This window comes from Equus asinus, chromosome 6 (assembly GCF_041296235.1).
Source record: "Equus asinus isolate D_3611 breed Donkey chromosome 6, EquAss-T2T_v2, whole genome shotgun sequence".
Lineage (NCBI taxonomy): Eukaryota > Metazoa > Chordata > Mammalia > Perissodactyla > Equidae > Equus > Equus asinus.
Window position 1 is genome coordinate 40,606,920 of NC_091795.1, and position 22,336 is coordinate 40,629,255.

The window sequence follows — 22,336 nt, forward strand, 5'->3', positions numbered from 1 at the left end:
TTTTCTTTTCATGTCTTTCATTCCAAAATTAACTTCTGGCATTTTTTTTCACCTTTTAACTAAATTTTCTATATAGATGACTATTATGTGAAACTGGCTTCAAAGTTTACCACTGGTCACTTACAGCACTGCTTCATTTCTCTTTCTTGAACTCTTCATTTTGACCCATTTCTTTAGCTGGGTGAGTCTTCAAGTGAATTTTTCCAGAAGGTACAGAGGTAGAATATATTTTCTAACTCCTGTATATTTGTGAAAATGTCTTTTTACTACAATATTGCTTAATGAATACACACTTGGATCTATATAAATCCTTGAATTATATAATTTTCCCAAAAAATATAGATTTTTTTCCCATTTACTTCTTACATTTAGTATTTTATGTAAGTCTGGTGCCATACTAAATTTTGTACCCTTAACTACATAAACTTTTAAAAAAAACTATTTTTTTTAAACTTGATAAGTGAATAATAAATTAAAAATCTCAACACGACTCTTTTTTTGGGGAGTAGAATGCAAATTTTGTCTGAACTTTTAATTGAGGTAACATTGGTTTACAACACTATAAAAATTTCAGGTGTACATCACTATGTATCAACTTTTGTACAGACTACATTGTGTTCACCACCAAAAGTCTAGTTGCCATCCATCATCATACAATGTGCCTCTTTACCCCTTTTGCCCTCTCCTCACCTCCTTTCTCCTCTGGTAACCACCAATCTATTCTCTATATTTGTGTGTGTGTTTGTAGTTTTATCTTCCAGATATAAGTAAAATCACTTGATATTTTACTTTCTCCATCTGACTTATTTCGCCTAGCCTAATATCCTCAAGGTCCATCCATGTTGTTGCAAATGGCAAAATTTCCTCCTTCTTTATGGCTGACTAGTACTCCACTGTATATACACACATCACATTTTCTTTACCCATTCATCCATCAATGGGCACTTCAGTTATTTCTAAGTCTTGGCTATTGTAAATAAGGCTGCAATAGGGGTGAATATATCTGATATATGCACCTCTATATTCAACGCTGAACATAGGAGTGCATATACCTTTTCAAATTAGTGCTGTCATGTTCTTTGGATAAACAGTCAAAAGTGAAATAGCTGGATCATATGGTAGCTCTGTTTTTAATTTTTTGAGGAATCTCCATACTGTTTTCCACTGTGGCTGCACCAGTTTACATTCTCACCAGGTTTTTTTTTAAAGCTGTACATTTATATAGAGTTTTTTTCATTTTAACTCAAAATCTTTTTCTATATCTCTCTCAGTCTCTTTCTACTGATTTTTGCCTGGATCATATGATAATTTTCAATCTGCATGCTATGTTCCCTATTTCAGGAGAGGCAAGATCTCCTCACTTAAGTCTCTGAATATTACTTTTGTTCACCCTGTTCTGCTTTATTCCTGAGCTACAGATATACTTCTTGGTTTGGTTTACTTGGCTGTTTCTTATGTCTCTCATCTTTTTTCTCATCATTTTCCTTTTTCCTCTGTATTTTTGGAGACTTTCTCAAGCTTGTTCTCATCACCAATTCAATTTCCGTCATGTTAATTTTACCCTTTCTTGCCTACAAAATATATTTTAAACTTGCTACCAAATCTTTACATTTTCAGGCAGTCTTTCCTTCATTTGTTCATTCCTGCCTCCTTTTTCTTTTTATTGAGATATAGTTCACATAACATAAAACTCACCAATTTAAATAAGTGTATAATTCAGTAGTTTTTAGCATATTCATAATCAACACTGCTAATTCCAGAACATTTTTGTCACCCTGAAAAGAAACCCTGTACATGTTAGCAATTACTCCCTTTTTCCCCCTCACCCACAGCCCCTAGCAACCACTAATCTACTTTCTGTCTATATGGATTTACTTATTCTGAACATTTCATGTATACAGAGAGAGTACACGACCTTTTGCTACTGGCTTGAATTGTTTATTTCTCCCTTTGATACAGTTTTTTTTCTTTTTAATTCTGTTTTTCTTAATGTTTTTGGGACTCTGCTGTAAGGTACATATACATTTATAATTGTTGTATCTTCTTAATGGATTAACCCTTTTATCATTATAAAATGACCTTCTTTGTCTTTAGTAATAATTTTTGTTTTAAAGTCGATTTTATCTAACAGTAGACACTCTAGTCCTCTGGTTCCTGTTTACATGGCATATCCTTTTCTATCCTTTTACTTTCAACCGATTTTTCTTTGACTCTAAAGCAAGTCTTCTGTAGACAGCATATAGTTGGATCATGTCTTTTTATCTGCTCTGCCAATCTCTGCCTCTTTATTGCCACATAATCCATTTACATATAATGTAGTTACCAATAATGTAGCATTTAGGTCTGCTATTTTTCTACTGTTTTCTATATGTCTTTTTTGTTCCTCAGTTTCTATACTAGTACCTCTTTTGTGTTAAATAGATATCTACTAGTGTAGCATTTTAATTCCTATGGTAACTCTTTTACTATATATTTTTTACTTATTTTCTTAGCGGTAGCCCTGGAATCATTACTCACATCTTAACATAAATTAACAGTCTATCTGGACTAATACCTATTCCAACAGAAAACAAAAACTTTTGTCCTGTATAGCTCTGTCTCCTCCCTTCTTTATGCTGTTATTTTCATAAGTTACATCTCTATACGTTTTCTGTCCAATAAGACAGATTTATAATTATTGCTTCATGCATTTATCTTTTAAGTCATATAGGAGAGAAAATGGAATTACAAACAGACTACATTTAAACTGTCGTTTGTATTTACCTATGTAGCTACCTTTACCAGAGCTCTTTATTTTTTCATGTAGATTCGAGTTACTGTCCAGTGTCCATTCATTTCATCCTGAAGAATCCTTTTAGTATTTCCTGTAGATCATTTCGCTAGCAATGAACTCTGTTTTTGTCTACCTGAGAATGTCTTAATTTCTTGGCTGACAGTGTTTTTCTTCCAGCTCTGTGAACATGTCATTCCAAAGCCTTCTGGCCACCATGGTTTTCTAATGCAAAATCATCTATTAATCTTATTGAGGGTCCCTTGTACATGATGAGTAGCTGCTCTCTTGCTGCTTTCAATATTCTCTTTGTTTTTGGCTTTTGACAGTTTGATTATGATGTATTTGGACGCAGATCTCTTTCAGTTTATCCTGCTTGGACTTCCTTGATCTTCTTGATGTGCAGATTAACACTCACCACATTTTGGAAGTTTTTGGCCATTATTCCTCCAAATATTCTTTCAGTCCCTTTATGTCTCTTCTTCTGGAACTCCCATGATGTGTATAACAGTATGCTTTACAAAGTCCCATACAACTCTGAGATTCTGTTTATTTTTCTTCATTCTTTTTTCTTACTGTTTCTCACACTGGATAACCTCAAGTGACCTAACTACAAGTTTAATGATTCTTTCTTCTGCCCGCTAAAATCTAATATTGAGCTACTCTGGTGAATTTTTAATTTTAGTTACTGTACTTTTCAACTCTAGAATTTCTATTTGGTTCCTTCTTATAATTTCTATCTCTTTATTGATACTCTATTTTGTAAGACACTGTTCTCATACTTTCCTTTAGTTCTTTGGACAGAGTTTCATTCAGTTTTTGAACACAGTTTAAATAGCTAATTTAAAGTCTTTGTTTAGTAAGTCTAACGTCTGAGATTCCTCAGGAACAGTTTCTAAACTGCTATTTTGTTTCTGTATGGACCATATTTTTTTTGTTTTTAATTTTCATATCTTGTCATTTTTTGTTGAAAACAAGATATCTTAAATAATATAATGTGTCAAATCTGGAAATCAGATTATAGCCCCTTCCCAGGGTTTGATGCTATTGCTTTATGTTGTTTTTTTAAGTGACTTTTCTGAATTAATTTTGTAAAGTCTATTAAAATTTCTACTCAACTAGCTTAGTGGTCAGCTAATGCCTAGACAGAGATATACTTAAATACCTAGAACCAATAAATCTCTCAGTGTTTGCCAAGGGGCTATGTGTGCATGATGAGGCATGCCTTCAACACTGAGCCAGGCAGTTGTCAACTCTGCCTTAGCCTTCCCTTTCTTCTTGCAAAGAGCCTCAAGGGCAGCCAGAGGTAAAGAGCAGGGCCTTCTCAGGTCTTTCTTGAGCACACACACAGGCCTATGCATATGTGTGGTCTTTTAGAGTCCTAGGAATATATCAAAGCTTTTTAAAGCATCTGTGGACATCTCATCCTCAGTTTTTCCTCTTAAGCTTTTGGTTAGTCTCTTGTTTACCCCAAATGCTATTCATTGCCTTAGGCAGTGTGACATCAAAACACTTGTGTGAAAATGTTTTTGACAAACACCCCCCTACCTCCTCCACACACACACACACACACACACACAAAGGCTTTTAACACTGGACAGCTCTGAGTGAGGTCAAATAAGACAATCCTTTTGAGTGGAGTCTTCCAGGGAACCACCAGACAGGTCGAATACTGACAGTTCTTTGGGAATAAAGTTTTGAAAGAAGCCTAGCTCTGTTCTGCTCCCTCCAGTCCTGGGAATGCAGGCTGATATATTTAAAGGTTATCACTGAGCTGAGTGTGGGGATAGGACTTAAGGCAAGTTAAAGTGCCACAAAGCTTACTGTTCGTACCAGGATTCAGCCATTTTTCTTGAATAAATAAATGCTCATTGGGTTGCTACACTTCTTTGGTTAATTTCTAGAGTTTTGGAAACATTTTCTGAAAAGTTTTGCCTATTTTTTTCTTGCTTTTATTAAGGGGAAAATTCTTGGAGGTCTTTACTGACCATTTTTTCTACTATAACTCTCTACCCCCTTTAAAAAAATCCTAGTCAGTTCTCTCCTCATGGTTTTTACTCTTATTGACAGTGATTATTAATATATAAAATTTGAAGTCTATAATGAGCATTGGTATGAGGTATAAAATGGCTTACAGAAAAAACAGACATGGTAACTATCTTCACAGAGCTTATCATCCAGTATAAATAGAGTCTTGTTACTACTTAAAAGTGTTACTGGACCTAATAAGTAAATTTCTAAGATCTATCTTTTTCTTTGAGAGATTGTTACCTTTGCCTTGTTTGTATTTTCTTTTTAAGGATTTTATGAGCTCAATTGTTTACTTATTCTCAATTGAGGAGAAATCTATTTGGCCCATATATTTGCTAATAATGGTATATGACTTGCTCTTGGCCCCAAACTCTAATTGTATCTTTCTCATATCTATAGATGCACATATTAATAGACAATAGCTATTAGAACAATTCCTGGGCTTTCATCTAGAGTAGCTCTAGAGGCCTAAGAAAGGATTGTTTTCTATTCTCAACTCCTTCATTCTCAGAATACATAGAGAACATGAGAAACTACAATCTCAAATATATATAGCTATTATATCTGTCTTATTGATGCATTCAGTACTTTATTTACAGGCACAATATTTCTCAGCATACAATGCACCATCAGTGAGTCATTTTTCCCTCCCACAACTGTCCCATTTTCTAAACATTAATGTCTCCAACTAGATGGAAGAGTTAGGGATGTGAACGGACAGCAGGACACTGGAGGCCTCAAAAAATAGTGGGACACCAGATCAGATTTCTATTGGTACAGACATTCTGTCTTCTGAACTAGGGGACTGAAAGTAAGAAAGGGACCAAAGATTTTCCCACATATAATTAATTAAGCAAGCTTGTTTTATTTCTGGGCTAGCCATTAAGTATGTTTTTAGAATCATAGCCTTGTAGGTAGTGGAAATTTCTTCCAGTTTCTGGTGATGGGCTTAATAATCAATTCTAATATTTGGTAATATAAGCATTTTTGTGGTTCTTTTTTTCAGTGGCATCAGACTGGGAAATTAGGAGTGGCATCATACTGGGAAATAACTGTGGTTATTTATGAACGAAATAAAATATTTTCTTTCACAAACCAAAACCAAAAAGAAATACCAAATATTTTTGTAAAGTTGTTAGATCAAAACAGTAAGTATTTATGTCCTAATAACTTAGTAGCTGTTTGAAAAAATACTTCTTGTATTTCTATGTGTTTCACAGATGAGAAAAAAAAAAAATCACTGAAGCATTAAGGGCACTGTGAATAGAGAAAACTTGGAAATCTTTGTCCTAAATGGAGTCCACTAACCCAAACAAACAATCCATCAAATATTTATTAAATGCTCAAATGTATATAACACATATGATGGAATAACTCATATACCCAAACCAGAGCTTGAGGCATGAAAAGCTCCACATTTCCCTGAAAGATTAAATAGCACTGAGCTTTCATATGTCATTTCAGAATTAACCAGTCAATCCGCAAAAAAATTTACAAAAAATAAAATTTTGAATAATTTCTGCATTATACCTGAGTGTGAGCTCTCAAGGGTGGTGTCTGATGTGGAATCCAGAAATGGAGGAATTTGTCTTAATTGTGAAACATAGTACATCTTCGGACTACCAGAGGGTTTATATGGCAACAGTGAAGGCTGGGCTAAGGAGATAAAGACCAGAACAGTTAATAAGAAAACATTTATTAATTCATTGAACAATACTGAGTGCCTTTATTGTGCCAAGCAGTGCTCAAGATTCTTGGGATATATCAATGAACTAAACAGAAAAGTATCTCTGCCTTCAAGAGGAACAGGCATTCCAGAGGAGGGAGATATACAGGAAACAACATACTAAATAAGTAAATTATCTACGGTTTTAATAAATTATAAGTGATATGAAAAAACATTGGAAAATGCTGAGGGAGATGAGGAATACTGGGCAAACTGGGGCAGGATGCAGTTCAAATAGGGTGGTAGGGGTAGGTTTCATAGACAAGATGAGTTTTTAGCAGTCTATTCCACATATAGATGGCTCTAATTAAAAAACACTTTATCCTTTATCTTATATTGAACCCAAACCTGGTCACTGTTTAATACCTACTACTGGTCTTATGGCCTTATTCTTCCCCCAGAGTTATAGAAAACAAGTCTAATTCTCTTCTATGTGACAGATCTTCAAAATAAAGTTTCCATTATAAAAGTACAAATTCTCAATATTAAAAAAACACACAAAAGCAAAAAAGACAAAGTCCTACCACTCAAAGATAACTATTATTAATATTTTAATATATTTCCTACATGTCTTTTCTGTTTCTTATTTGTTTACATAGTTGTCTGCATATAGTATGTATAATTTGGAATTCAGCTTTTCTACTTTACATTTATAATAAAATATTCATTTTATTTCCCATCTACACAATTTTTGGGGCTATACTACAGATTGCATGTATTTGACCCTTCTCCTAATGCTGAAAATTTAGGCTGAGTTAAATTTTCAATTATAAAGAATTCTATGAATAAAGATTTTCCTATTTAAGGCATACCCTTTCTCCCTTGCTGCCCCATATCAGGTAAATTCTCTGTTTACAGAGTGAAAAATTACATCATTTATAAAGTATTTTTTTTTTAATACTAACTGCTAAAATGCTTTCTAAAATATCTGTGCCAATGTAATTAATGTGATTATTATAGAGGATGAAATCTTTTTCTATATACTTGTTTTTCTTTCATGATGTGGTAGAATCTCTCTCTCTCTATTAGTAATGGCTTCCTAATATTTCGATGGGCACATATTGCCCATTGTACACTATATTTTCCAATCTCCTTTGCAGCCACATATGAACATATGACTAAGTTTTGGCCCATGGGATGAGCGTGAGAATAATGTGTACAATTTTCAGGCATCCCATTAAAATACTCCACTTCTTAGGGACTGGAGACCATGACAGCTACAGCAGCCACTCTGGAACCAGAGATGGAAGTAACACTTTCGGGATGCTTTAGCATCAGACACAGAATAGAGCTACCTGCTCTAGATGGCTTACCTGTAATTTCTGAGTTTCTGTGATACAACAGCTTATCTTGTACCCAAAACAAACTCACTAAGTAATCAGTCAATTAATTTTTAATCCACTGGAGCTGCCACTTACTACCCTTGTGACCTTGAAAAAATAACTCTGCTTCAGTTTCCTCTCCTACAAAATAGGCATGATAATAATACCCATATCTTAGTGTTACTGTGAGAATTTAAACAAATATTAAAAATTTAAAGTGCATCAAACAGTAGTTTTTACACGTGTTTAGAGGTGAAGTGTTGAGTCCTTCCAATCTCCTTCTCTCTAAGTAACCAACTTATTCTAATAGCACTTATTATATAATCCCTATTTTTTTCCACTGTGATACCTCCTTTATCACACATTAAACTCAAGTGAAACAGAACTCACATCTGTGCTTCCTATTCTATTCCATCAATATATTTATAGATGTTTAGGCTATTACTACACTTTAAATTTGGCTGCTGCTAAAATTCACCCTCCCCATTACTCTTCTTTTTCCAAATTTTCTTTGTTATCCTTCCTGATAAACTTTAAATCAATTAAACAAGTTCAAAACAATTCTATTAGAAGTTTGAGAGCAGAATTATGTTAGAGTATAAATTTATTTGGGAAAAAATGACATCTTTACAATATTCAGCCTTCCCATCTAGAAACATTCCATCCTTTCTCTTAATTTAGTCAACTGTTGTTTTCTATCTCTATACAAAGGATTAGTTATTTCCTTCACATAGGTCCTATAGAATTCTTGTTTAGGTTACTCCTGAGTATTTTATGGGGTTGTATCACTCATAGGAATGGCATTTTGTAGCTAGCTATCATTCCTCCTGAGTAAACCCCTCCAGCTCCTTCCATTTATTCTCACTGACCATGGTTTTCTCTCGCATCCTGTCACCACCTCTAGATGAACTCCCATTTGCCCATGTCTAGTTTATAAAAATTAAAATACTCTACACAGAGTCTGATAGTCCCAGAGTAGAACAAAGTCTCCTTCATTCTGGACACAATAACAACCTATTTATTACTTAGAATTGTTTTATCATCCTTGACCACACATTCATTCTGATGACTTATTTTGGCACTAAATTCCATATTATTAGTACCCTGCTTCCAACCAAGGAACTCACTTCACAGTGAAGGAAACGAGACAAAAGGCTGATGCCTAAAGGGATTCACTGTTCTCATGATAAGTTTTATCAGGCACAACTATGCTAAACTTAAAAAAAAAAAGTGCGTGAGCGATTTACCGGTAACTGTTATGGCACATGCTGGTGGGCATCACTTTCTGAGACTGGAATGCCAGCTTACAGAATATGCTAGCTCAGAACTATATATGGTACTTACCTATCCCAAAGACAGAATAGAATGCATGCCTCCAGGAACAAAGGTAGAAGCCTTTTTTAAAAACTTTTGCTTTCCATCTCTGTGATTCTGAGCTTTGTTAGAAGGAAGGTCTTAGAATTAGGAGAGGGACACTCACTACCAGGAGGCAGGAACCACCTTGTAATTTTACATTCTTTATGTCACTGAAACAATATATGAAACAGGATGCCACAGTGTTGACTAAAACTGCGATTGACCTTAACTACTGGGGAGAAATAAAGTTGCCTTAAAAAAAGGAAAGTCAATAGGAGTATGGCTAATACCTAGGGGAGAATTTTACCATGCCTGGTGATAGAAATTAATGAAAAATTACCTTAAACGTATATGTGCAGGGCTGGTAAAGTCTCAGACTACTTAGGAATACTTGGACCACTCCATCAGGCAAAAGACCCAAAACAAGAACAATAACAACAAAACCAAAAAAAATCAGCCAACAACAATCTGGCTGAAGTCAAGGGGAACAAACAAATGTGTAGAGGAGGGAAGAATTTAAACAACAGAAAAAATAGGCTGTAACCTATACTTCTATTCGGTCATTGATGTAGTCATTATTATTAGAATATTGATTTATTAATTTTCTTCCTCCACCAGTGTATATAAAGTTTGATAGTTATGGTTAAACTTACCATTTAGTTCAAAGGTTGCTGAAAATGAGTAACAATGATTCGGCAGAATTACAACAGTCCCAGAGGAAAAATGGCTATCATATGGAGATAAAGAATTCTGACACAGAAAAGTGGCTTTTTGAAATTCTCCAACAACTTTATGTTTGAATGCAACAGTCTTAAGGTTACTTTGGATTGCCTGCCTTGGGGGAAGAAGCGACTACACAGCAAATAATGGTTGCCTCTGGGAAGGAAAGAAGGAAAGAAAGGTCCGGAAAGGGGTAAAGAAGAAAAGCTCAACTATAAAATTTATTTCTTCAGGGCCCGGCCCCAGGGCGGAGTGGTTAAGTTTGGGCACTCCACGGCGGTCCAGGGTTTCCAGGGTTTGGATCCTGGGCACAGACATGGCACCACTCATCAGGCCATGCTGACGCGGTGTCCCACATGCCACAGCTAGAAGGACCCACAACTAAAAATACACAACTATGTACTGGGGGGCTTGAGGGAAAAAAAGGAAAAATAAAAATAAATAAATAAATGAATAAAAATCTTTAAAATTTATTTCTTAAAAAAATTTGAAAATAGAACCAAACATAAACATATAGCACGTTACTCTGAAATTGTTAATCCAGAGTAGTGGGCACACAGTCATGTGTTTAACACACTATTCTTTGTACTTTAAAATGTTTTCATACCAAAAACAAAATTTTACTTTTGAATCCAGAGTATTGAAAATAATATTTTATTAGTAAACCAAATAACATTAATCTTTTAAAGGAGTCCTTTCTCCCAGGTACCTGTATGTAAAGATAAAACCATAATACTGGCATCTATATAGACTGACTCATTTGATGTAAGTAGAGTTTAAAATACACTTTCACAGTTGGCTTTCTCCTCTTGTGCTTCTGCCACCACCCTGAGAACAACATACCCTACTATCCCATTAGCCAGGGTTTCAGAAGAAGGCACATGGAACAGACCCAAACCATTTCTGCAGTCTGGGGCCAAACTCCAAGTGACCCACAAGCCCGTGAGTGAGAAAAGCAAATGCTTATTGTTATAACGCACTGAGATTTTTAAGGTTGTTTGTTCTATGGTGTCACTGTGGCAATAGGTAACTGACACATGAAGGTGTTCTTTGTGATATTTATTAAATTGTACTTTTTCAGGGTATACTTTTATTTCAGAATAAAAATGTTTAAGAAGTATAGCCATCTTAACATATAAATGTACTTATTTAAATTAAATTCAATGCAATTTAAATGCCAAACCAAGCAATCTTCTTTATATTTAGTCATATCCCATCTATACCTACAGATAGATAAGCTTTTTGCATACGTAGGAAAACTTAAAATATATTTTGAATAGATCTATGTAAACTATTAAATACTTTAAAATCAGAAATTTAAAGTTCCCACCATGATTTGGGAGAAGAATGGGAACTTAATTGTTAATTTTCCTGTTATTGGTCTGAGAAAGAAAACAAGTTATTCTAATTTTGAATCTTATATAGTATAAGCACTATCAAAATATCACTGCTACAATAGCATAAGAACACACTAAACGTAGACCTTATGGCAAAGATTGCTAGCTTTTCCCCAAAATCCATTTCTTTTTCATCCTAGAAAACAGAGCTAAACAATTCTGAGCCAGTGGAAAGTGATTTGGGCCACTTCCAGGCCTAGCCCATAAAAGCCTCCCACATGTGCTCCTCCATGCTTTTTGTCCCTTCTAGTTGACTATGATGGTGAATTCAAGGTAATCATGGGTTCCACGTTTTAAACACTGCAGGGCCAGAGTCAACCTGGGGCTCTGGTCATTTTTTTATGAGTGAGAAACAGACTGGTATTGTAGTTGCACTATTACATATTTTTGCATCTATTTATTATAGTACGTAACATTTACTATAATACAAAACGCCAATAATTCGCCTGCCTTCCTAAAATTGGACCTCTACAGTTTTTAAGTTTTTATGAACTATTTGCATTCTAATTACAAATATCATGAGATGAAAATGTCAACCACGAGCAGCATGAGTTTCACATATTTTGTTAACCTCACTAGAAATTAAGGTAAAAACATAATAAATCATATTCTCTTCACAGCTATGTAAATAAAAGATGGATACAATCATGTAGATCCTAATGCTTAAAACTAAAATTATGTTTTCTCATTAGAAAGACACAATCACAAATTTCTGAGATAATTACACATAAAAGTTGGTAATATGACCTAAAATCCAATCACATTGTCTTACCATCTGTGCCATGAGGAACGGTAATCTGTTGAACTGAAGATGATGAAGCAAACTTGACAGGAACTTTGCCCAGCTTCTGGGCACTGGGGTGTGGAATTTCATGTCCATGATCTTCAGGATTAATAAAAATCTCAGATGAAAATATGGCTTTTTCCGGACTTTCTGTTGTTATCTGAGTGACTGCATCAGATGAAAATTTTCCAGAGAAGGCAGAAAATGGGGACTTAATTTCCTCTGACGGTCTGAACAAAAAAGAGAAAAGACCCAGCAGGTCAAACCCTTGGCTTATCAAATACCATAATCTCTTTCCAAAAGTTGCTTCAAGGAATATTTCATAGAGACACATCAACCTCAAATGGTTACGGGATTTCTGCAGTGCCCTTTGCTTTCTTAGATACTTAATACAATGCGATCACATATGAATTTGCTTTTATTTATTTAAAAATCTATTTTTAAGTTATACTTAGAATGCTACTATATAATTTTGCTGAGGTAAGGGTACTTTTCAGTTGAAGTGAAAATATATTAATTTTTCAAAAATTACTGGAAGTCCACTATAAATTAGGAGACTATGCTAAATGCATAGAGTGTACAAAGGTAAACAAGAAACAAAGCCTTCCCTCAGGGAGTTTATATGTCAATGGGAAAACCAGAGGTTTTCAAGGTTGTAATTATGTAGCAAGATTATAGAGAATTCATATTAAAACAGAATGGAACAAATAAATAATTGCATAAATAAATAATAGGAGGGAGGATTTTGCTTCTAGAAGAATTCCAAATAACCTAAGTACATACCCTACCCCCAACCAAGGAGATAAAGCTTACTCTCTCCCTCTCCACTTAAGTAGGGGCTGGTGTTAGTGACTTGATTCCAAAGAATAGAATATAAAAAGGGAGAAACAGTAAATTTACAGTGGAGAAACCTAGCAAATGCATGTTATCCAACTGATGAAGATTCACATCACCAGTGATGTCAGGTGGATGTCACATACTCTCTGCTATGATGTGATAAGAAGGGTGCTTTGCTTCTGTGGTATTCTTTGCCAAAACCCCTAACTCTAGTCTAATCACGAAAAAAACATCAGCCAAACCCAGATTGAGGGACGTTCTACAAAATGTCTGACCAGTTTTCCTCAAGACTGTCAAAAACATGAAAATCAAGGAAGGAAAGAGCAGCTGTCATAGACCAGAGGAGGCTAAGAAAACATGACAACTAACCAAATGGAATGTGATATATTAGACTGGGTCTGGGAACAAAAAGAGGTCATTAATAGAAAAACTGGTGAAATCCAAATAAAGTCTGGAGTTTAGTTAATAGTAATGTACAAATGTTGACTTCTTAATCTTAACTTACATTACTATGGTAATGTAAGATATTAATGATAAGAAAAACTGGGAGGGGGTATAGGGAACTTTATTATGTCTGTATCTTGTCTGTAAATCTAAAATTATTTGAAAATAAAAAAGTTTATTTTTAAAAAATGAAGTAACATTGTATTATATTGGAGTGGTACCTACACTATATCACAGAAACAGAAGAACTTTTGAGTCTCTACCCTCTGCCTACTATTCACTAATTGAAAAGAATGATTATGAAAAAAAGAAAATAAAAGGCAAATCTCCCTTATGAATCTAGAAGCAAAAATCCTAAACAAAACATTAGAAACTCAAATGTAGTGTGTGTGTGTGCGCGAGAATTCCCACCAAGATGGCTTACTCCAGGAATGCAGTCAGTTAACATTCAAAAATCAATCAGTGTGATTCCCCACATCAATAAAATAAAGAAGAAAATGCACATGACCATATCAATATAGTTGGATAAAGCATTTGATAAAATTCAGTAATTATGTACGAGAAGAACTAGTAGCAAGGGAAACTACAAAAAACTTTAGAGCAACCATCCTATTTATAGTGAAATGTGGAGAATGTTCACTGTGAGATTAGGCACAAAACAGAGATGCTAACCCTTATCATTTCTATTCAACATTTTAGTAAAGGTCTTATAGTATTAGCAGAAAAGCAAGAAAAAGAAACAGATATAAGGATAAGAAAGAAAGAAAGAACATTGTCACTTTTCATATTTGATACAATTACGTACACAGAAAATCTAAAACAGTCTACAGATAACTTATCAGAATATAAGTTTTCAGAAAAGTTGCGAGACATGAAATCAAATTTTTTAAAGTTCACTACATTTTTCAGTATCAGAAAAGTTTTAAAATTAAAAGCCAAAAAATATGCCATATATGACATGATGAAAAACATCAAACACCTAATAATAAGTATAATAAAAGATGTAAGAACTCTAAGTAGAAAACTATTAATATATCACAGAGAGAAATTAAAGGTGATCTAAATAGGACTTCCACTTGCAGGTAGGATGTAGTAGGTAGTCATAGGCCATCACCACTGCTGCAACAAGCAAACAAAACTGAATAAATTATAAAAATCATAGTTAAAATAATCATAGAGCTGTGAATGCAATCAGGAAACGAGATCAACTACTATGCTAGAGGAGGAATTTTGGAGATTCTGAGCAGGGGCTTGGTGCAGGCAGACATGCTCCACTGGGAAAGAGGTAACACCAGAGCTTTGGACAAACCCATGGTCTGGTATGATGGCGTGAAATGTAGCAGAATGCCAACATGATTTTCTCTGCAGGACATTTCCTTACTGTTAGGGTGGTATAGGAGGATGGGGGACTAAGCCAGAAAAGCAGAGTGAAATCTCCTGCGTAGTCATGACACTTATAACAAACCAAGTCCCACTAGAGGGGCCTGTGACAAACATCAAGTCTCCTCAAAACATTTGCCAGATTTTGAACCTGCATAAGACAGGAAGCTAAATAACTAATGCCTGAGAGAGAGAACTTTCAAAGATGACGAATTAGAGACCTACCAGACTCACGATAAAAAACCCAGAAGTGCTAACCCCAAGAAAGGGGCAGAGTCAGAAAAACAGGGAAATCACTTGCAATCTTTGAGTGCTTATGAGACAAATTTCCATTGAGAAAGTCTAACTCCAGCAAGTGCATGGCGGGTCTCCCCTTACACCTGCCATATTCTAAAGCTGCGAGGGCTGAGAGTCTAAAGAGTTGAATTCAAACATCTGAAAGACTGAACTGAGTATCTCATTGTATTTAATTATTGAAGAATCAAAGACCTGTCAGTTTAAAGAACAATCCAGGGAGGCCACAAATCAGGAAAAAAATCATAGGTAGAATGAGTCAATGAGAGCTCCAACCCAGCTCTGACCTGGTAAAACTTCTGAAATGACTGAAGTGGTCAGCCACTCTATTTGATTAACAGAGAAAAGGCCAAATCCTCTCCTCAGTCTCTATGATTTTTTTATTCACAATGTTGAGCGCACAATCAAAACTTATAAAATTTGTGAAACAAGAAAAAGTGACTAAAAATTCAAAGGAAAAACAGACAAAAAAATTGATTTACAGGGGAGTCAGATACTTGAGTTAGCACAAAAGACTTCAAAATGATTATTAATATATTAACAGTGCAAAAGATTGGGGAAAACAGATAAAAATATGGAGAATTTCATTAGAAAACTGTAATCTACTTTAAAAAATCAAATACAGATAAATAAATAACAACTGATTCTCAGCAGACCTCAGGAAATACTAAAAGAAATTTTTTTAGGCTGAAGTAAAATGATTCAACATAGTATAGAACTGCAGAAAAGAATAAGCAGCTCTTAAAGTGCCTGAGTAAAGTGCCTGACACATACATGCACACACACACACATTTTATATACATATATTTATATGTTGTCCTATATTTCATATACACATACACAATGGAATAAACAAGATGCAATAATAATGTCCTGTAGAGATTTATAAATATGTAGAACAGAAATATATGACAACAAAACCACAAACAGCAGGAGCAGGCAAATGGAGCTAAACTGTTATTAGATTTTTTATGGCTCATAAAGTGGTAAGAATATTAATTTAAGGTAAATTGTAAAGTAAAGGAAGTATAATGTCTAGAATAACCACTAAAAGAATGATAGAAAAAAAATAACAAAAAAATCCAATACAGAAGAGAACAGGAAATAAAAATAATTGATTAATAAAGAACAGAGAAGACAAATAGAAAACGAATAGCAAAACGGCGAAACTTAAAATCAACCATCTCAATTATATTATATATATGAACTAAATATCTCAATTAAAAGACAAAGATTGACAAAAAAGAATAAGATCCAACTAGATGCTATTCACAAGAGATATACTTTAACATAAGGTCATAGATACGTTCAAAGTAAAAGAATGGAAAAAGATATACCAAGCCAACACTAATCAAAAATAAGCTTCCTCTTCTCTTTCCCTTCTCCTGCCTTTTTATTCTCCCCTTTCTTTTACCTTTCTCTTCCTGAACAATTAAACCTTAAAACCATTAGGTGGACAGAATACACTGAGCATCCATTGGTGGTGGGGCAACAGTGGGCCAGAGTAAGGTGTGAAGGTGCCCATGTAAAAGAGTAGCCTAGCATAGGGTATCAGAATCTAAGTACGGCAATGAAAGAATCTCTGTGGAGGTGTGGCCTAGTATGCAATATCACACACTGATTAGGACGAGGAAGGTTTCCATGGAGAGGCAGGTCCAGCTTGGCATGTGGAGTTAGAGCCTAAGCAGAATAAGGAGGTGTCTCTATAGTGGGGCAGCCTGACACAGAGTGTCAGAGCTGGAGCAGAGTACTGAAAATATCTTCATAGAGAGGCAGACTGAGTTGGGAAGTCCGATTTCCTAAATGATGAGAAGGGTGTCATCTACAGGTTGGAGGTGGCCCAGTTTGGTGAGTCAGAGCACAAGCAGGGTAAAAGGGGCATCTACCTCATAGGGTGAGGAGAGGCACCTCACCTGAGATGTCAGAGCCAGAGTAAGGAAGATGTCCAGGTAGGGGTAGCCTGGAATCTTGGGTCAGATCCTAAACAGGAAGAGGGCACCCAAAGCAGAGGGGAGGCCCAATGAAAGATGTCAAAAGCCTAAGCAGGATGAGGAAGATGCCCATGTGAGGTGGCAGTTCAGCGTGGGGAGTCAGACCCTAAGTAGGGTGGGGAGGGTGTCCACATGAATGTGGTGAGCATTCTGATGAGGGGAAGTCAGATACCAAGTTGGGGGGAAATTATCCATGTTGAAGATAGCATGGAGTGTCAAAGCCCAAGTAGAGTGAGATGAGCATCCACACAAATAGCCTGAATAGAGAGTCAAAATCCAAGTGAGTGAGGGCTATCCTAGCTGGGGGGAGGATGGCAAGAGAGGTAGGATATTAGTTATATAATGGGAGACTGATCAAGTAAATAAACATAAAAAGCATATAGGAAGTGAGGGTTCTCACTACTGGATAAGAGAGTTACAAATACAGAAAGAGAAGAAAAGTAGAATGAGACAATTAGAATTGCATATACTGGTGTGAGCTTGTGGTTTTTATACAGACAGATGTAGAAATAAATGTTAAGTGAATGTGTGTATGTATATATGTACATATATCCACTAAGAGGACTTGGAGCAGCCCAATAGCAATGTATACACCTAGGGCTCAAATCTTGGCTTCTAAGTATCACTAACAGAAACCAGGATCCTTGGAGAAAAGGCTGATTCCAGAGCTGGGAAAGGAAAAAAGCACAAGATGAGTCTGAAATATCTTGTGCCAGAAAGCAAAGACATGCTTAAAAAATGACAGAGACTTGTAAAAAGGATACAGAAGCTGGCTTGAAGGGGCTGCCACTGGTCATCTAATCAGTGACATTTTGAGTACGAAAACAAATTATAATAGTAACATTGAACACAGTAAGAAAACATGATTTTGTATGATGTAAAATATTTGCAAATATTATATCCAACAAAAGACCTGCATTCAGAATAGATAAAAACTCTCTAAATTCAACAGTAAAAAAAAAAAACCTAGGGGCCAGCCCTGTGGCACAGTGGTTAAGTTCACATGTTCTGCTTCAGCGGCCCAGGGTTCACTGGTTTGAATCCTGGGTGCAGACCTGGGCATAGCTTGTCAAGCCATGCTGCGGTAGGCGTCCCACATATGAAGTGGAGGAAGATAGGCATGGATGTTAGCTCAGGGCCAGTTTTCCTCAGCAAAAAAGAGGAGGCTTGGTGGCAGATGTTAGCTCAGGGCTAATCTTCCTCAAAAAAAAAAAAAAAAAGAAAAAACCCAAACAATGCAATTAGAAAATGGCAAACGTAGATCTGTCATACATTGCTAGTAGAAATATAAAACGGTACAATCACTCTAGAAAACAGTTAGGCATTTTCTTACAAAATAAACATATACTTACCATATAACCCAACAATCAGACTTATGGGCATCTATCCTAGAGCAGAGTTTCTCAACCTTGGCACTACTAACATTTTGAACCAAAAAATTATTTGTTATGGGGGACTATACTGTGTATTCTAGGATATTCAGCAGCATCCTTGATGTCAATAGCAAAATTCTTTCCTAGTTGTGACAATCAAAAATGTCTTCAGATATGACCAAATGTATCCTAGGGGCCAAAATCATCCCTGGTTGAGAATCACTGTGCTAGAGAAATAAAAACTCAGGTTCACGTAAAAATAAATATTTGAATGTTCACAGCAGCTTTCTTAGTAACAGTTAAAAACTGGAAACAATCCAAATGTCCTTCAACAGTGGAATGGTTAAATAAACTCTGATATATCCATCAAATGGAATACTGCTTAGCAATAAAAAGTAATCAATTATTGATACACCACAACTTGAATGGATCTCCAGGTTATTATGATGAGTAAAAAGAGTTAATCTCAAAGGTTACATGCTATATGATTTCATTTATCTAACATTCTTGTCAACTTAGAAAAAAGAGGCAACTGCAAAACAAAAGGAGAGTGTTTATTTAGGGTCTTAGAATTGCAGTTCGGGGAACATGGCTTCTGGTGCCAGCCAGAAAAGGAGTAAAAGTCAGGAGTTTTTATTAGTAAAAAGGAGAGCTCAGCACAATTACCTCAGTTGTTTATTAGGGAGGGCAAATTTATGTTACAGTTCATTAGTTTACTCAAGAACGTCTTGTTGTTACCAGAAAAAGTATATATTTGCACAATCCTTCAGAAAGTCCATTCTCAGCAAATAAATTTCTTTTGGCAAGTCAGTGAGGTCAGCACAGTTTCATATTTTTAACAAGATGGAGTCTAGGGTACAAAATGGAGTCACTGTTGCTAACTCGTTTCACATTCTCAAAATGACAAAATCATACACTAGGAAAACAGACCACTGGTTACCAAGGGTTAAAAAAGACAGAGGGTAGGGGCAGGGGAGAGGAAGTGTGACTATACAGGGGCAGGCCCAAGGGAATTCCTTTGTGGTGACAGAACACTTCTGTATCCTGCTTATGGTGGTGGTTATGTGAACCTATAATGATTAAATTTCACAGAATTATACACATATGCATTCAAAAAACTGAGTGCATGCAAAAACTAGTGAAATTTGATTGAGGTCTGTAGTCTAGTTAATTGAAACGTGACAATGTCAATTTGTAGTTTTGATAAGGCACTACAATTATGTAAGAGATTACCAACGGAGGACTGAGTGTTGGATACCTGGACTTTCTGAACTAAATAATCTCTTATGAGTCTATGTATTTTTTAAATAAAAAAACTTTTTTAAAAAGATAACAACAGACCATAACCTACCAAATGAAATAAGAAAGCATGATTCTGTACAGATATTAATAAACAAACTAAAAGTTTGCTGAAGAATGAGATATTTATATGATTTCAAAGTATTTCCCCACAAAATACATAATTACAAAGGGGAAAGAAAAGAGTAACTTTCTAGTGGAGGAACCTAACAGCCACAACCTTATTAAGTAATTAAAGTGATAAGTGTCAGCAGTGGGACAAATAAAAATTGTGCCACACCTAATAAGATGTCATGAGAAGAATTCAGTGTCACTCCTGTGATATTCCTACCAAAAATACCTAAACCTAATCATGAAGAAACATCAGAGAAACCCAAAGTGAAAGACATTCTACAAAGGAACTGGCCTGTAATCTTCAAAAGCATCAAGACCATTAAACTCAAGGAAAGAATGAGGAACTGTTCCAGATTAAAGGAAATTAAAGAGTCATGCCAATTAAATACAATGTGATTTTGACCTGCTTCCTTTTGTTATAAAAATCTCATTGGGACAAGTGGAAAAATATGAATGGTGCCTGTAGTAAACTGACACTAATTTCCTGATTTTCATGGCTTTATTGTGGTTTTGTAGGATAATGTTCTTTTTATAGGAAAATGATGAGGCAGCAGGTCAACAACTTACTCCAAATGGCTAAGGAAAATAAAAAGATATTAACATGCTGTCCTCAGATGCTGATTAAAGAAGTAGACAAAAATTCAGTAAAAATGAGTATTTCAACGTAACAGTTGATGAACTGGACCTAACTGACATATACAGAATACTGCATGCAGCAACTGCAGAATACACACTCCTTTCATTACACATTGATCGAAGTAAAAATATACCATATCATAAAGCAATTTTAAAAAATTTAAATATGCTGAAGTCATTCAGAATATAATCTGATGATCATGATAAAATTAACTAGAAATAAACAATAATTATAAAGTTCTCATATGATTGGAAATTAAGAAACACTTTCTACTAAGTCCATGGAACAAAGATGAAACTGTAACAGAACTGTAACAGAAATGAGAAAATGTTTTGAACAAAGATGATGATAAAAAAAACTATGTAGGGCTGGCTCGGTGGCACAGCAGTTAAGTTTGTACATTCTACTTCAGTGGCCTGGGGTTTGCCAGTTTGGATCCCAGGTGTGGACCTACTTACCACTTGTCAAGCCATCCTGTGGCAGACATCCCACATATAAAGTAGAAGAAGATGGGCACAATGTTAGCTCAGGGCCAGTCTTTCTCAGCAAAAAAAAAAAAAAAAAAAGCTATGTAAAAATCAGTGTACATTAGATAACTAAAAATTAATTAAAATTAATGAATATGTAAAAAAATTAAGTATCTATTCTCAGAAAGGTAGAAAAAGACCATCCAGTTAAAACCCAAAACGGAAGGAAACAAAGATAAAAGAGGGCTGGCCCATGGCCTAGTGGTTAAGTTCAGCATACTGTGCTTCGGCAGCCCAGGTTCAGTTTCTGGGCACAGACCTACACCACTCATCAGTGGCCATGCTGTGGCAGTGACTCACATACAAAATAGAAGAAGACTGGCTCAGATGTTAGCTCAGGGCAAATCTTCCTCAGCAAAAACAAAAAAACAAAAGATCAAAGCAGAAATCAATGAAATAGAAAACACACACTAGAGGATCAACAAGATCCAAATTGTTAAACCCTTAGCAAGAGTGACCAAACAAAAAAAGAGAAAATACAAATTACTAATATCAAACATAAAAAAGCTAATATCACTAGAGATTCAGAAATTGAGTAGATAATAGGATATTATGAAAATAAGTCATGTCAATAAATTTTCAGAACTTAGCACAAACAGACAAAATTTCTTGAAAAACGCTTTTAAGGGGCTGGCCCCGTGGCCGAGTGGTTAAGTTCGCGCGCTCCGCTGCAGGCGGCCCAGTGTTTCGTTGGTTCGAATCCTGGGCGCGGACATGGCACTGCTCATCAAACCACGCTGAGGCAGCGTCCCACATGCCACAACTAGAAGGACCCACAACGAAGAATATACAACTATGTACCGGGGGGCTTTGGGGAGAAAAAGGAAAAAATAAAATCTTTAAAAAAAAAAAAAAAAGAAAAACGCTTTTAAAACTGATGCTAGGAAAAAAAAGAAAACCTGCATAGTCCTATCTACTAAAGAAATTGAATCTGTAATAAGAACTTCAGGCCAAGATGGCTTCACTGGTGAATTGTGCCAAATATCTAAGAAAGAAATAATACCAATCTTACACAAACTCTTTCAGAGTGTCCCAATATATTTATGAGGTCAGCCCAATGCTCATACATAAATCAGACAAAGATATCACAAGAAAGAAAATTAGAGGTGCATATCCCTCATGAACACAGATGTAAAAATCCTAAACAAAATATTAGGTAAGCTGTATCTAGCAATGAAGGATAAGATATAAATTAAGGATGCATACGGTAATCTCTACAACAACCACTGTAATGAGTCTAACTCCATTTTTGATGTTTGACTATACTGACTTCTTTTTAAGCCTCACCTTTGGCCCCACATCTGGACAGACTGATAAGAAAACCTGGGTGTGAG

At 35.4% G+C, this 22,336-nt stretch overlaps 1 protein-coding gene across 9 annotated transcripts in view; it reads right to left on the reverse strand.

Moving 5' to 3' along the window:
• ALMS1 (ALMS1 centrosome and basal body associated protein) overlaps positions 1 to 22,336 on the reverse strand; it is a 251,540-nt gene that overhangs the window by 77,584 nt on the left and 151,620 nt on the right. For 8 of the 9 annotated variants that reach the window (XR_011503935.1, XM_070511957.1, XM_070511959.1 and 5 more), the window contains 2 exons: positions 12,095 to 12,336; positions 6,332 to 6,457 (listed from right to left, as the gene is read on the reverse strand). Coding sequence is in view for 8 of the 9 variants with exons in the window: in XM_070511957.1 (XP_070368058.1) it covers positions 6,332 to 6,457; positions 12,095 to 12,336 (368 nt within the window). In the remaining variant the exon portion in view is untranslated. The remainder of the gene's footprint in view (positions 1 to 6,331; positions 6,458 to 12,094; positions 12,337 to 22,336) is intronic. The other variant, XM_070511958.1, reaches the window with a different exon arrangement.